Source organism: Toxorhynchites rutilus, chromosome 2 (assembly GCF_029784135.1).
Source record: "Toxorhynchites rutilus septentrionalis strain SRP chromosome 2, ASM2978413v1, whole genome shotgun sequence".
Taxonomy (NCBI): Eukaryota; Metazoa; Arthropoda; class Insecta; order Diptera; family Culicidae; genus Toxorhynchites; species Toxorhynchites rutilus.
Genome location: NC_073745.1, coordinates 230,780,514 through 230,793,928, shown reverse-complemented (window position 1 = coordinate 230,793,928; position 13,415 = coordinate 230,780,514). Strand labels below are relative to the sequence as shown.

The window sequence follows — 13,415 nt, the reverse complement described above, 5'->3', positions numbered from 1 at the left end:
TTTCAAGATCATGGAATACGTAGTTTTATAATGACAGTAGAATTAAAGGTGTCTTCCAAATTTCAGATCAATCAGTCAACAGGAACGGGTTCAATTTTGTATTAATGTGGGACAACCCTACAAACATTCCAACATACATACAAACAGTTCAAGCTGAATGAAACCATTTAAAAAGTAATTAGTTGTTTGGGGACTGCGACCATCTTGGAGTTGAATTATTCATGATCATGATTCATGATGTTCTACTAGTCGAGAACTTTCTTTTGATACCAATATTGATGAGGGTTTGAATAAAAAATATATATGGCGCCATTTAGTGATGGCGGCCATTTTGGATTTGCATTTTTCATAAAATACTGTATTCTACTGCTCAAGTTCTTTCATTCGATACCCATATTGATGAGGATTTGGGAAAAGTCAAATTGATGGGATTTTTAGAAAATATGCACATAAACCGTCATTTTGTACCGACCGCCATCTTGGATTTTCAAGATCATGGAATACGCAGTTTTATAATGACACCAGAGATAAAGATGTGTTCCAAGTTTCAGATCAATCGGTCAACAGGAAGGGGGTTAAATTTCTATAACCGTGGTACAGCGCTACATACAAAGCTACAAAGTTACAAAGTTACACAGTCACAAACATACAAACGGGTCAACCTAGATAAAACCGTTTAATAAATAAGTGCATCATGCAATCATAACTATATTACGTTTACCGAGAGAAAATTTGTTTTTTATGACTCGATTATCCGGAGGGAAAAAGAAAATCAATACTCCGGATAATCGAGTCCGACCTGTTTTAGAGAGAGTATTACTTCCAAATAAAAATTTGCATTGATTCCCAACTATTCGACATAAACTAATCGAAAATGGAATTGATTTTCATCCTTCTCTTTGTAAATTATTAATAATATATTGCTCGAAGCAAAGCACTACAATGTGCTCTCACCATAAATTTTCCCAACAAGTTGAAAAACAATAAGCCTATCGAACACTTAGGTTCGTTGTCGGTTTAATCGTGACGGACATCAAGTAACAATCATCCATTAAACGAGAATAAAATACACGGCTCATTGGGTGTGTCGAATAGGTAAGGAGCGTAGACGAAAAAAAACGAAAGAACAATCCGAAACAAGATTACATCTTGGTACTTCTTTTGTTTTTCGCTATCTCCCGCAGGTTTTATAATCAGTTTGCGCCAGATGTGGATTCTATTGCTCGAGAATTACTCCCGCGAACCGGTTACGTTTAGTAAGTTTTCAAATGTCAATTTTTTATACACCGTCTACCGGACCGGTCCAAAAAGGCTCGCTTCTATTTTGTCCTCCTTGTTCCTACTTTTCCGATGTTCGCTTGCTGTCGATATACGCTAAATATTTCGAACGCCCACTTAAGAAATCAGACCGTGTGTCAATTACAGCCCGGTAAATAATGAACATATTCTGGACGTCTCGTTGCCTGTGGGCATTGGAACGAAAGAAGGGACGAACGAAATACATTTTCATATATAAGGAACCATCCGGACGAACATCCAACCATAGTCACTTGTGGAACAACCAAGCAGGTTCACGTAGCTCTCGCAAATTTCATCAATCAAAATGTTCGCCAAACTGGTAAGTTAAGACCCGATAGAGCCACGTATTTGATTAGGGATTGATTTTGAAAATCTTGCAGTTCATCGTTGCCCTCGCCATCGCCGCTGTAGCTGCTCGTCCTGGAGTTCCCCTTGCCGCTACCTATGCCGCCCCATACGTCAGCACCTACCATGGAGTTAGTGCCCCAGCTATCGCCTACTCAAATTATGCTGCCCCAGCTGCCGTGTCCACCTACTCATCTCCACTGGCCACTTACTCCCATGGACTCCCCGCGGTGAGCACTTATTCCGCCGGAGTTCCATTGGCGTACTCTTCGCTCGGAGTGTCCCCATATACCACCATCTACTGAGGCCTGATCTCCGACCCATTGAACTGAAAAACTGTATTTAGAAGTTTTGCATTATTTTTTTGGACAAATGTGATTGTGTTAAATTAAAATAAACAAACGAATGAAAAATACACAGCGGAATAACGAAATATTTGTTTTAATTGCAATGCTATCGCAATAATCTAATGAAAGAAACTGAGTTTAAATTTATATCGCAGATTCCACGTAAGTTTTAATAGAACTCGATTTTGAATTCGTTTGATTTGTATTTCTGTGATCGTGGACCGTGCACAGAAAACATGCTAGATGCGTTCCAAATTAAACAGGACTTTTTGAAAACAGCTTCAAAAATCAAGAATTGCAACTTACTTTTTAAATATGTCTGATGTTTAGTTTTCATTGGAAGGAATTGTAGAAATTCTCATCATTTACGGAATTATAGCCATTTGTAGTGGCATGATATCTAAGCTGGAACGACCTCGACTCTAAATTTTGAACGCGTTTTTCGCGAAAGTGCTTTTTCTATCTTTCCACCAAGCACCAAGTCCACCAAGCAAGAAATTCGCCATATTTTACGGTTTTAATTACCTGCGAGGTAAAACTGCAACGATGGCGGCCGAAAAAATTCGTGTAGTTTTTGGACCCGATACTGTAACGATTCGCACCGCACAGCGTTGGTTTGATCGATTTCGTTCTGGTGTAGTGGCTGTCGAAGATACACCCCGTACTGGTAGGCCAATCGTCGTGGAAACCGATAAAATCGTTGAAATCATCCAAGTAGACCGGCATGTGAGCACTCGCTCGATTGGCCAGGAACTGGGTATAGACCATAAAACCGTTTGGAACCTTTTGAAGAAGATTGGATTCCAAAAAAGCTAGGTGTATTGGTGCCACACGAGTTGACGCAAAAATATCTTTTAGACCGAATCAATGCCTGCGATGCACTGCTGAAACGGAACGAACTCGACCCATTTTTGAAGAAGATGGTGACTGGTGATGAAAAGTGAATCACGTACGACAACCTAAAGCGAAAAAAGTCCTGGTCGAAGCGCGGTGAGACGGCCCAATCCATCGCCAAGCCCGAATTGACGGCCAGGAAGGTTTTGCTGTGTGTTTGGTGGGATTGGAAGGGAATCATCCACTATGAGCTGCTCAACTATGGCCAGACCCTCAACTCGGTTCTCTACTATGAGCAGCTTGACCGTTTGAAGCAGGCGATTGACCAGAAGCGGCCAGAAATGATCAATAGTGATGGTGTTGTTTTCCACCAGGAAAACGCTTAGCCTCACACATATTTGATGACCCTCTAGAAGTTACGGGAGCTCAGATGGGATGTCCTATTGCACCCACCGTATAGTCCGGACCTGGCTCCAAGTGATTATCATCTCTTCCGGTCAATACAAAACGCTCTTGGTGATACTAAGTTGGCCTCAAAAGAGGCTTGCGAAAAGTGACTGTCTGAGATTTTTGCAAATAAGGGGGGGGGGTTGTAAGGGGGGAATAATGAAGTTGCCTTCTAAATGGCAACAGGTTTGCGAACAAAACGGCGAATATTTGACTTAAGGGGGTATTCTAGTGTAGAGACACGAATTTCGGACGTTTTTTCGAACTCCGTAAAAATAAAACAAAGAATATTTTTACTATCCATTATATCATTATTCGTTTATCTATCTTTCAACAATAAAACAAAAATAGGACGGAAAAAAATATTCATAATTAGAATAGTTACATGCTGGTGAAGTGAGGGTGTTCAAAAAAAGTTGTGCCATGGCGTACACGATTCCAGTCCTTCTGGTTATCTGAAACAAAAAAATCGAACAGATTCTGAATCAGTAAAGATGTCGCTATGGCATGAACCTCGGACAAGTCAAAAACATGGGTTTTAACAAAATGGCGGCCGTTTGAAAACAAAAATGCTGTTTAAAACGTTTTTTTTTGCGTTTACCGATTTTTTAAAAATAGTAAAATTAAAAAGTTATAATTTGTTATTGGTTCATGCGCGTTTGAAGTTCATTGTGATGGCCGTAACAGGTTAGATACCACATCACTAAGATGGCTCTAACTAGGTAAATAATAGGATTTTCGATAAGTCCTTTCTAGAGTATATTCTTGAATGCCTAAACTACAGAAATATGGTTAAAAAAAAATTCGATTTTTTCAGATTTCTAGACTAGAATACCCCCTTAAATTGGATAATTTTAAGTATGTTAAATAAAGCGTCAAATTTCGATCAGAAATACGACATTTCTTTTTCCCCAACCCTATATATAAAAGAGAGTTTTTCCCACGTACGTATTACTCATCATCACGGGAAAACGGCTGATCAGATCTACGTCGTTCATTTAAAGGTTGTGTCACATCAAATTGCATAACGGAAAAAACGCTGTAGAAATTCGCCCAGTAGACCGATCCTTTTGAAAATTTTAGACAGTAAAATAAAAACTATTAAACAACTTTTGGCATTTTCTTTTTATTCATACTTCGAACCCAAGCCCGTATGCTCGCACCTTCCTCTTTACCCCTTCCATAAGGTTCTGTACAACGTCAGGTTGTAGTTTTTTTTGAACAGAAATCCATTTTCTCTTGAAGTCCGCCTCCGATTTGACAACTTTTGGGTTCTTCCGGAGGGCCTGCTTCATAATCGCCCAATATTTCTCTATTGGGCGAAGCTCCGGCGCGTTGGGCGGGTTCATTTCCTTTGGCACGAAGGTGACCCCGTTGGCTTCGTACCACTCCAACACGTCCTTTGAATAGTGGCAAGAAGCGAGATCCGGCCAGAAGATGGTCGGGCCCTCGTGCTGCTTCAATAGTGGTAGTAAGCGCTTCTGTACGCACTCCTTAAGGTAAACCTGCCCGTTTACCGTGCCGGTCATCACGAAGGGGGCGCTCCGCTTTCCGCAAGAGCAGATCGCTTGCCACACCATGTACTTTTTGGCAAACCTGGATAGTTTCTGCTTGCGAATCTCCTCCGGAACGCTGAATTTGTCCTCTGCGGAGAAGAACAACAGGCCCGGCAGCTGACGAAAGTCCGCTTTGACGTAGGTTTCGTCGTCCATTACCAGGCAATGCGGCTTCGTCAGCATTTCGGTGTACAGCTTCCGGGCTCGCGTCTTCCCCACCATGTTTTGCCTTTCGTCGCGGTTAGGAGCCTTCTGAACCTTGTATGTACGCAGGCCCTCCCGCTGCTTGGTCCGCTGGACGAATGAACTTGACAAATTCAGCTTATTGGCGACATCCCGGACCGAACTTCTCGGATCACGTCTAAACTGCTTAACTACGCGCTTGTGATCTTTTTCACTGACGGAGCATCCATTTTTGCCGTTCTTCACCTTCCGGTCGATGGTTAGGTTCTCGAAGTATCGTTTTAGTACTCTGCTGATCGTGGATTGGACGATTCCCAGCATCTTACCGATGTCCCGATGTGACAACTCCGGATTCTCGAAATGAGTGCACAGGATTAATTCACGACGCTCTTTTTCGTTCGACGACATTTTTCCAAATTTACGAAAAATTGACAGTGAAGCATGGCCAACGTGATCTATACACTCTTATCTGATAATAAGCGGAAGCTGAAGATATAATTCCTAAAAATTAAATTTCTACAGCGTTTTTTCCGTGATGCAATTTGATGTGACACACCCTTTATTTTGTGAATTTGTCTTTACCCAAATTAGAATGATTGAGTACTTTGGAAAATATTTGAGATGATTTGAAAAATTCGGAAAAATTGACTATGCACATCTTTATATATAAAAGAGTGTTTGTCAACGGAACAAATTTCCTTAATTCCTTCGTATTTATGCCTTCTACAAATAGACTTCGACGCCCTATCGGGCGACTTCACGGCAGTTGCACGAAACCTTACCCATGGCTGATGAAAAAATATATGCGACATGTTCTTTTCGTCGCAGCATGGGTAACAGCTTTGGTTTATACAGAGTACCGATATCTACCATTCATAGGAGTATCGTTTCAATTCGTGAACAAGTTCACTAGATATTAACATTCGTTAAGAAACAGTCTAAACTTATACACTGTTGCATAAAGTATAACATTAGCAGACTTGCTTGCTGTGGTGGCTGAGAGCAGACAAACGACCGCAAAGGGTTAAAACATTCTATATGTTTTTATTTTAGTATTTGAATGGTTTAGTTATACCGATACTTACCAATTATCGCACCGCAAACCGAAAGGTAGTTCTGGAAACTTCAATAACTTCTGTACAAGTTTAGTTCGTTGCTTTGGCGAGAAAAAAATTTTTTTTTCTTCATCGATTTTAAAATAGTGCCTAAAAGATTATTTTTGTAGTATTTTTGAAAATATTCTGTAATTTTGCAAATTTTGCAGTAAGTTTTAATAATAGCGAAAAAAAATTTAGCCCAAAACACCTGTGAACGTTTCATGCATTGATACCATTTTGTTAACCGATCGTTCGATGTCTGGGGTAAATTAGAGAAGCACTTCATCACAAATTGCACCATAAGTACAAAAGACTATGCGTACTGAATGAACGATTCGCAAATTTCGGTATAATGATAAATTATTCATGTGTTTCCTAGAACATAAGTGCGAGATTGGTTTCATAAAATCATTTGATTCAACTGAGATTTCCTAAATATCCTAAAGAGCTTGTAATTTTTTCGGATGATTCTTAGGCAATAAATAGTTCTTCATGTTTCGGTATATTCCTATTATATTTTTTCATACTAAAACAACAAGAACATCAACAGAGTTCATCATCACAATGCATGGATAAATATCGCAACCTCGTTGTTATCATTTACAACAGATACGGACGATAGGCAGCCAGCGGCGAGGCCGCCGCATATGCAGCAAGTGGGGAGGTGACATAGGGAGCATAAGGCGAAGCGGTGTATGCCAGAGGAGCCGGAGCGGCCAATCCTGTGGCAGTGTAAGCCAGGGGAGCGGCCACTCTGGCTCCCAGAGGGTAAGCTAGTGGTGCGGCAGCGGTGTATGCAAGCGGCGCGATTCCGTTATAGTTGCGAGCTACAACCTGCGAGCTTTGAGCCGTCACAAAGGCTGGTCCGGCGGCGGTCACAAGTGGCGCGGAATAGGCAAGTGGAGCAAGTCCCGGCTTGGCGCAGACGCACGAGATGGCCAAAGTGGCGAGGAAGATCTAAATCGGAACCAGCAGATCAACATTTTCAATATTCAATTCGGGTAATCATACTCTTACCAATTTTGTGAACATTTTGTACTGTTTGGAGCTCTTTAGTTTGCGTTGTTCGAAGTTCTCAGCTTAACTGTAATTCTGTTCCAGTTAGATCTTTCTTTTATATGAACATAAACCACAGTTCCATCGCATTGGTAGATATTCCCTCTGCAATTCTCCACCAAAACCACCCACGAACTTCGATTTCATAACACCGTCGATCGGGAGATGGCAGAATGGACACACAAATTTGGGAGGCAACACATCAATCCATCCATCAAAAGCGCACATTTGGCACACATACACGACAATCGTGTGGCCCTCCGCCTCCGAGCTACTGACCGCAGTAGGATTAACATTCAAAACACGTCCGAGTCGCGATAAGTAACTCGTGCGATTACACTCGCCGTCTGATAGTCCAGTTATTGGAACATGACCGTTTTGTCGCGTGCTTCCGACCTTGGCCAAGTGGCGTGGTGCATTGTGCTGAAATGGTCGTTGGAGACGGACACTTGAGCGCAGCGGACTTGCGGCGTGACCAACGGATTGTGGATTTAGGAAATTTAACGGCCTATTGAAAGTGAACCGAACACGAAGTTCAAGGCCACCCGAGACATCGCTGGGTGGAAATGAACTTTGCCTAGCAAGCGTTAACATTGGATTTCTCGGATAACAGTTTGTCCATTTTTGTAATTGACAGTAACTATTAGTTAGTGTTTAAGTTCAAGAGCTTAGGTATACAAAACACGACATTTATATCTGAGCGAGTGTTTAGCGTCACTCGCTCAGTTGTCAAAAATGTTTCCGGAGTATAGCAATATTCAAAACACACAATGTTAGACAGATAATTGAGACTCCCTCAGAGTAATAGGGAATCATATTCGATCCATAAGAAATCCTCTACGCTGTTAATAAAATCTCATCTATTACAGAGTTGTTGAACCATTTTTTTAGAGCTATACTTACAGTTCTAAATAAAAAAGGACGTTTCTTTGTACAACCATTTTTGAGAAAATGCTGCACTACAAATCATTCTTTCCGTTATTTAAATTAAGTTACATTCCTAAAGTAGAAAGGTTGAGAGTTAATATTTCTAGGTATATTTTTCCCTCAAAAAATAATAACAACCATCCACCTTAAGGACTTAAGGACCCTCTGATCAGGTTCTCAATAGTTTCAGGTTCTTTTTCGGACATATTACTATAGAGATGCGTCATTCGCAAGCGAAAGAAGCGTCCATATTTGAAGGCTAAGAACGAATCCTGCCAATTTTTGATACCCTGTTCTGAATTAAAACGTATTCCACTCAATGCGTTCTGCATCCATTGTATAATGGTCCAGGAGATGTATTTAAATGAAAATTAGCATTAAGAACTCGACAGTTATTCTCTAGACAAAAACCATCTTCGACAAAATCTTTTTTCTAAATTACATTGGGGTCACCATGAAAAAAACTGTTTTTTTGCTCTAACTTTTATTTTTCAAATTCTACATACAAACTGTCTTTGGAAGACTATTAGAACTTACTAATACAAACATTTTGCGATGCAGAACTTGTCAATATCTCAACTTCACTCATTTCTTCCCAAATAATACGCTCTTTTCATTTGTTTGTCATTCTTTCAGGGGCAAACATAAAAATGTTTGTTGTTGACGGAATTTGAAAGAACAAATTTTACTTTATATAATGTGTGATTTTCATAACTATGTTATTTTGTGTGTTTGAGTAAATTAAAATTGAAATCATGAGTTTTTGGATAAAAAACATCAATAACTTTGAATAGGATTAAGATATTTAGGAGTTCTGCATCGCAAAATATTGGTACGAAGACAGTTTTGATGTAGAATTTTTTCATGGTGACCCTAATGCAACTTAGATAGAAAGCGCCAAAAACAACTTTGTGGGAGATATTTGTTCTTTGGACAAAAACTGTCTTCAACAAAGTTGTTACATATAATAGAGCGCTCATTTTTATGTTATCAAAAATAGGATGACCAAAATTGTCGATGAAATAAAAAATCTAACTTAGAACAAAGCATTTTTCTATCTTTTAATATAATCGATTTAGCGCTTTTTTTCTAAGTTGCATTAGGGTGACCATGCAAAAAGCGAGTTTTTTTGTTTTAACATTTATATTTCAAATGCTACATCAAAACTGACTTCGTACGACTTTTAGATCTCATCAATTCCAACATTTTTCGATACAGAAATTGACAATATCTCAATCCTACTTAAAGTTATTGATGTTTTTTTTACCCAAAAACTCATGATTTCTATTTTAATTTAATCAAACACACAAAATAACATAGTGTTGAAAAGCAAACACCATGTAGAGTGAAATATGCTCTTTCAAATGCAGTCAATAAACTTTGCTTATGTTTGCCCCAGAAAGAATGACAAACAATTGAAGAGAGCGTATTTTTTTGGGAAACAAATATCAATAGCTTTAAGTGAAGTTGAGATATTTACAAGTTCTGCATCGCAAAATGTTTGTATTAGTAAGCTCTAAAAGTCTTTCGAAGACAGTTTGCATGTAGAATTTGAAATATAAAAGTTAAAGCTAAAAACCCGTTTTGTCATGGTGACCCTAACCTAACCTAACTTAGAAAAAAGGCGCTATATCGGTTGTTTCAAGAGATAGAAAAAAACTTTGTTCTACAAAGATGTCTCAAATAACTGGGACTACAACATTGTCGAACCATGTTTATCTCTATCTATAAAGAAAAGAAAGTTAGATTTTTTATTTCATCGACAATTTTGGTCACCCTATTTTTGATAACATAAAAATGAGCGCTCTATTGTATGTAACAACTTTGTCAAAGACAGTTTTTGTCTAGAGAATAACTGTAAAGCTTTAAATGCCAATTTCCACTTAAATGCACCTCCTGGACCATTGTGCATTGAAACAAATGGTAGTCGGAAGGGATAAGGTCTGGACTATAAATAGGGTGAACCAGAATTTCCAACACGCTATTTTCCAAATAGTTTATAACATGAACAGCAACATGAGACCGAGCGTTGTCATGATGGAATATTTTCGACTCGTGTCTGGTTGCATAATCTGGTCGTTTTTATGCAGTAGCTTACTTTAAACGGATCAACGGATTCGGATACTTTTTGAGTTTAACACTAAAATCACCACTATTAAATCGTCCAAACCGTTTCCTACAAAATCTATCCGAGTCACCTTATATACATTTTTCTTCCAATGGAAACAGAAAATCATAACTTCTCGCAAGTGATTCTTATTATGCTTATATAACGAAACTCGACATTTTCAACGCAGTAAAAATTGAACTAGTTGTACAAAACTCAATGACTTGTAAACAATATTTGGTTGACAGATGTCGATACTTCTCGATTCAGCAAAAATCATTGACATCGTCGACTGTTTATAGCGTCCCAATTTTATTGAATGAATGAAACCGTGTAAAAAACAAACAATCACACATTCTTGGATGTAACTGCCTGTTCTCTACAATGAAAGTATATTCAGATAAAGTAAATTTTATCATAAAATTTGTCAAATTCCAAAAGTTCAGTAATTACAATTGGCACGGATCTTTGTTCCAATCTTTTTTTCTCACCTATCTGAACAGGAAGGTATTTACTAACGCTACTTTGAAACAGTTTGAGGGAATTTTCCCTCCTGTATTCCACCTGGATCAACTAGACTTTTAAGGATAGTTTGCACCTCATTAGTCAAAAACATTTCTTAAAAGGGAAGAGTTCTAATAAAATAATCAAAATTAACATTTCAGCATCATTGTCTGAATAAAACCAAGTTATGTTTAAAAGAACACTACCGATCTGTGGTGAAAAGTAACTGTAGTTTGAGACTCTGGTTTTAATTGCGTAGTACAACACGTCGTTCTTCTCGTGAATGAAAATAGGAAGGTAATCGGTCAAAAATACTGAAAAATCCTCTCGATATAACGTCCAAAAGAAAGGAATAGGACGTTACCATGCACAAGCAATTTAGCAGAATGTTCGAAGTCGAAGTCGAAGTCGCAAAAACACTTCAATTATTTTGTTCTGCGAACACTCTGAGCAAAGTTAGAATCCAAATTCTAATCAGTTCATTCAAAACAAAAAATATAGATAGTAATGATAAAGGAATAAATATATATTTTTCTATGCTCAAAATACGGTACAGATTGGTAAAAGACGGGACGACCAAAAATGGTAGAAAAAACGGTACGTTTGTTCAGCCTACCCCACTACCCCTATGTATTCTTACTCATGTAAGGAATATGTTCTCCGAAGTTTGAATCGATAGTTTGCCTAGTTTCCACGGTTAACCCTTTATATGACCGTGGCAACTATATTTCCACCTACAAAAAAATAATTTTTCCGCGCTTGGAATATTATTTCAATATTTTGCTTTAAAAAAGGCTTCCTAAAATATCTAACAATACTCCATTGTTTGGGTTGCTAAAAATGTACGATATTAATTTGGAAGCCATTTCTATGTGGAAAAACCGCGATTTTAGAGCGCCGGAAAAAAATCTGTTTAAATTCGTTGAAAATGCAACAAAATGATAAGTTTTTCACTGTACGCGTTCTATTAAGGATCTACTGTGTAAGATCATGCAGTTTTCAAAAAAATAAATTGTATTGTATTTAGTAAAAATTCTAATTTTCATTTTTTTTCCTTGTAAGTCTATATAAAAAAACATTTTTTCTCGCTGCGCTAGAAATCTTGTTTTGATTTTTGTATAACCAAAAGCGCAATAAAGTGAGCTTACAAGACAGCAGCAAACAATGTTTTATGGTTAACGGTAGTGGTAACTATATTGCCACTAAATTTTTCAACACGGTCTTATAAAGGGTTAAATCTTGTTTATAATTTCACACAGTTGGAGGCTTCACATAGGTTGAAAACTCACAATTTATTTGTAATCAAATTTCAGAAGCTGATGAACTTTTGATCCGAAAAGTTGTCTCTGATCGCGTTGCTGATATGAAAGATAGAGAGATTTTTAAACTTTTGAATTAATTTACATTCAGCAAGGTGACAAGAATGGCGTAGTATACAACAAAATAGTACTAGCCATATTTGAATATATTTGGGATAAACTTTTCTTTTGCAAGTTTCCTCATACATTGTTTTATGAGATAAGGATAATTTCAAACAAATTTGGTTAAAAGTGATAAGTATTATGAAAGGTTTTATTTATTATGAAACAAAAACAAATATCCAAATAATTATACCCGTTTTCAACAACAAAAAAACAGTATGTGTAAATTAATAGTAGGGGTGGATAAACTTTTTTTTACATATTGTATGTACCAGTGATCTGCAAAAATTGCAAACCAAAACCTAGAGATCGAAACTCAAAACTTCGTATGTCAATAATGTCTTATATTTTCGTCTAAATTGTGCTATCACAACAACAACCATAAACATTCATAGCTATCACATCCTTGCTTATGCTTCTGCAATCACTTACAGCAAATATGGACTGTAGGCAGCATATGGAGAAACGATTGGACCAGCACGGTAGGCCAACGGAGCGGCCGCAGCCAAGGCTGGAGCAGAGTAAGCAAATGGGACACCCGCTGCGGTATAAGCCAGAGGAGCGGCAACCTTAGCCACGGGGGCGGCGGTGTAAGCTAACGGAGCAGCAACAGCAGCAGCGGTGTATGCCAAGGGGGCGATTCCATTGTAGTTACGGGCCACAACCTGGGAACTTTGGGCGGTCACAAAAGCTGGAGCGGCAGCGGCCACAAGTGGTGCTGAGTAAGCTAGTGGTGCAAGTCCTGGCTTGGCACAGACACAGGAGATAGCCAGAGCGGTGATACAGAACTAAGAACGGCATGAAAAAATAAACAGTGAATTATTGAGAACAATAAATATTTTGCGATCTAATCCTACCAACTTGGTGAACATTTTGTTTGTTTTCGGTGGTTTACAGCGTGTTGATTGAAGCTTGTGGTTACAATGATTTCAATTTTAATCATATGCTTCTTTTATACTAACTAGCACAGCTCTGCAACTCGATTCGGTCACCCCCTACCAGAGTTAGGTTGACAAACGGTACTGTGCGGTAGTTGCTTCTCATTTCTCGATGAGTAGAATGTCATCCGACGTGACAAGGATCAATCAGCACAAGCAGTAGACTCAAAAGCTGTAAACAAAATTGTTCAATATATGAATCGTAATTTGTAATATTTTATCGGTGGAATTTCTTTTCAATAATTGTTATTTCTCCAATTTTCGGTACATTGACAAGATTTGTAACATTTCCATAATAATTTAGTGGCCCTGAAATTTATCGATTTTTTTTTAATTTGAACATAACTACAACAA

General features: G+C 38.3%; 2 protein-coding genes across 2 annotated transcripts; one reads left to right on the top strand and one right to left on the bottom strand.

The window, feature by feature from the left end:
• The first annotated feature begins 1,479 nt into the window (after nucleotides 1-1,479).
• LOC129771668 (uncharacterized) lies at nucleotides 1,480-2,077 on the top strand. Its single transcript, XM_055775561.1, has 2 exons — nucleotides 1,480-1,618; nucleotides 1,680-2,077. The coding sequence occupies exons 1-2, from the start codon at nucleotides 1,604-1,606 to the stop codon at nucleotides 1,947-1,949; spliced, it is 285 nt and encodes a 94-aa protein (XP_055631536.1). The 5' UTR covers nucleotides 1,480-1,603; the 3' UTR covers nucleotides 1,950-2,077.
• A 4,534-nt stretch (nucleotides 2,078-6,611) lies between these two features.
• LOC129766723 (uncharacterized) lies at nucleotides 6,612-13,061 on the bottom strand. The gene is made up of 5 exons (XM_055767323.1): nucleotides 12,981-13,061; nucleotides 12,556-12,911; nucleotides 7,239-7,672; nucleotides 7,126-7,187; nucleotides 6,612-7,065 (listed from the first exon to the last, which is right to left on the bottom strand). The coding sequence occupies exons 1-5, from the start codon at nucleotides 12,993-12,995 to the stop codon at nucleotides 6,709-6,711; spliced, it is 1,224 nt and encodes a 407-aa protein (XP_055623298.1). The 5' UTR covers nucleotides 12,996-13,061; the 3' UTR covers nucleotides 6,612-6,708.
• Between the last annotated feature and the right edge of the window lie 354 nt (nucleotides 13,062-13,415).

Bases quoted from the DNA above. Each gene is read 5' to 3' on its own strand.
- LOC129766723 (XM_055767323.1), bottom strand. The intron at 7,188-7,238 runs GTTTATGTTCAT...ATTACAGTTAAG, and splicing joins ACCAATGCGATGGAACTGTG to CTGAGAACTTCGAACAACGC. The intron at 7,066-7,125 runs GTAAGAGTATGA...GTTCCGATTTAG, and splicing joins ACAAAATGTTCACAAAATTG to ATCTTCCTCGCCACTTTGGC.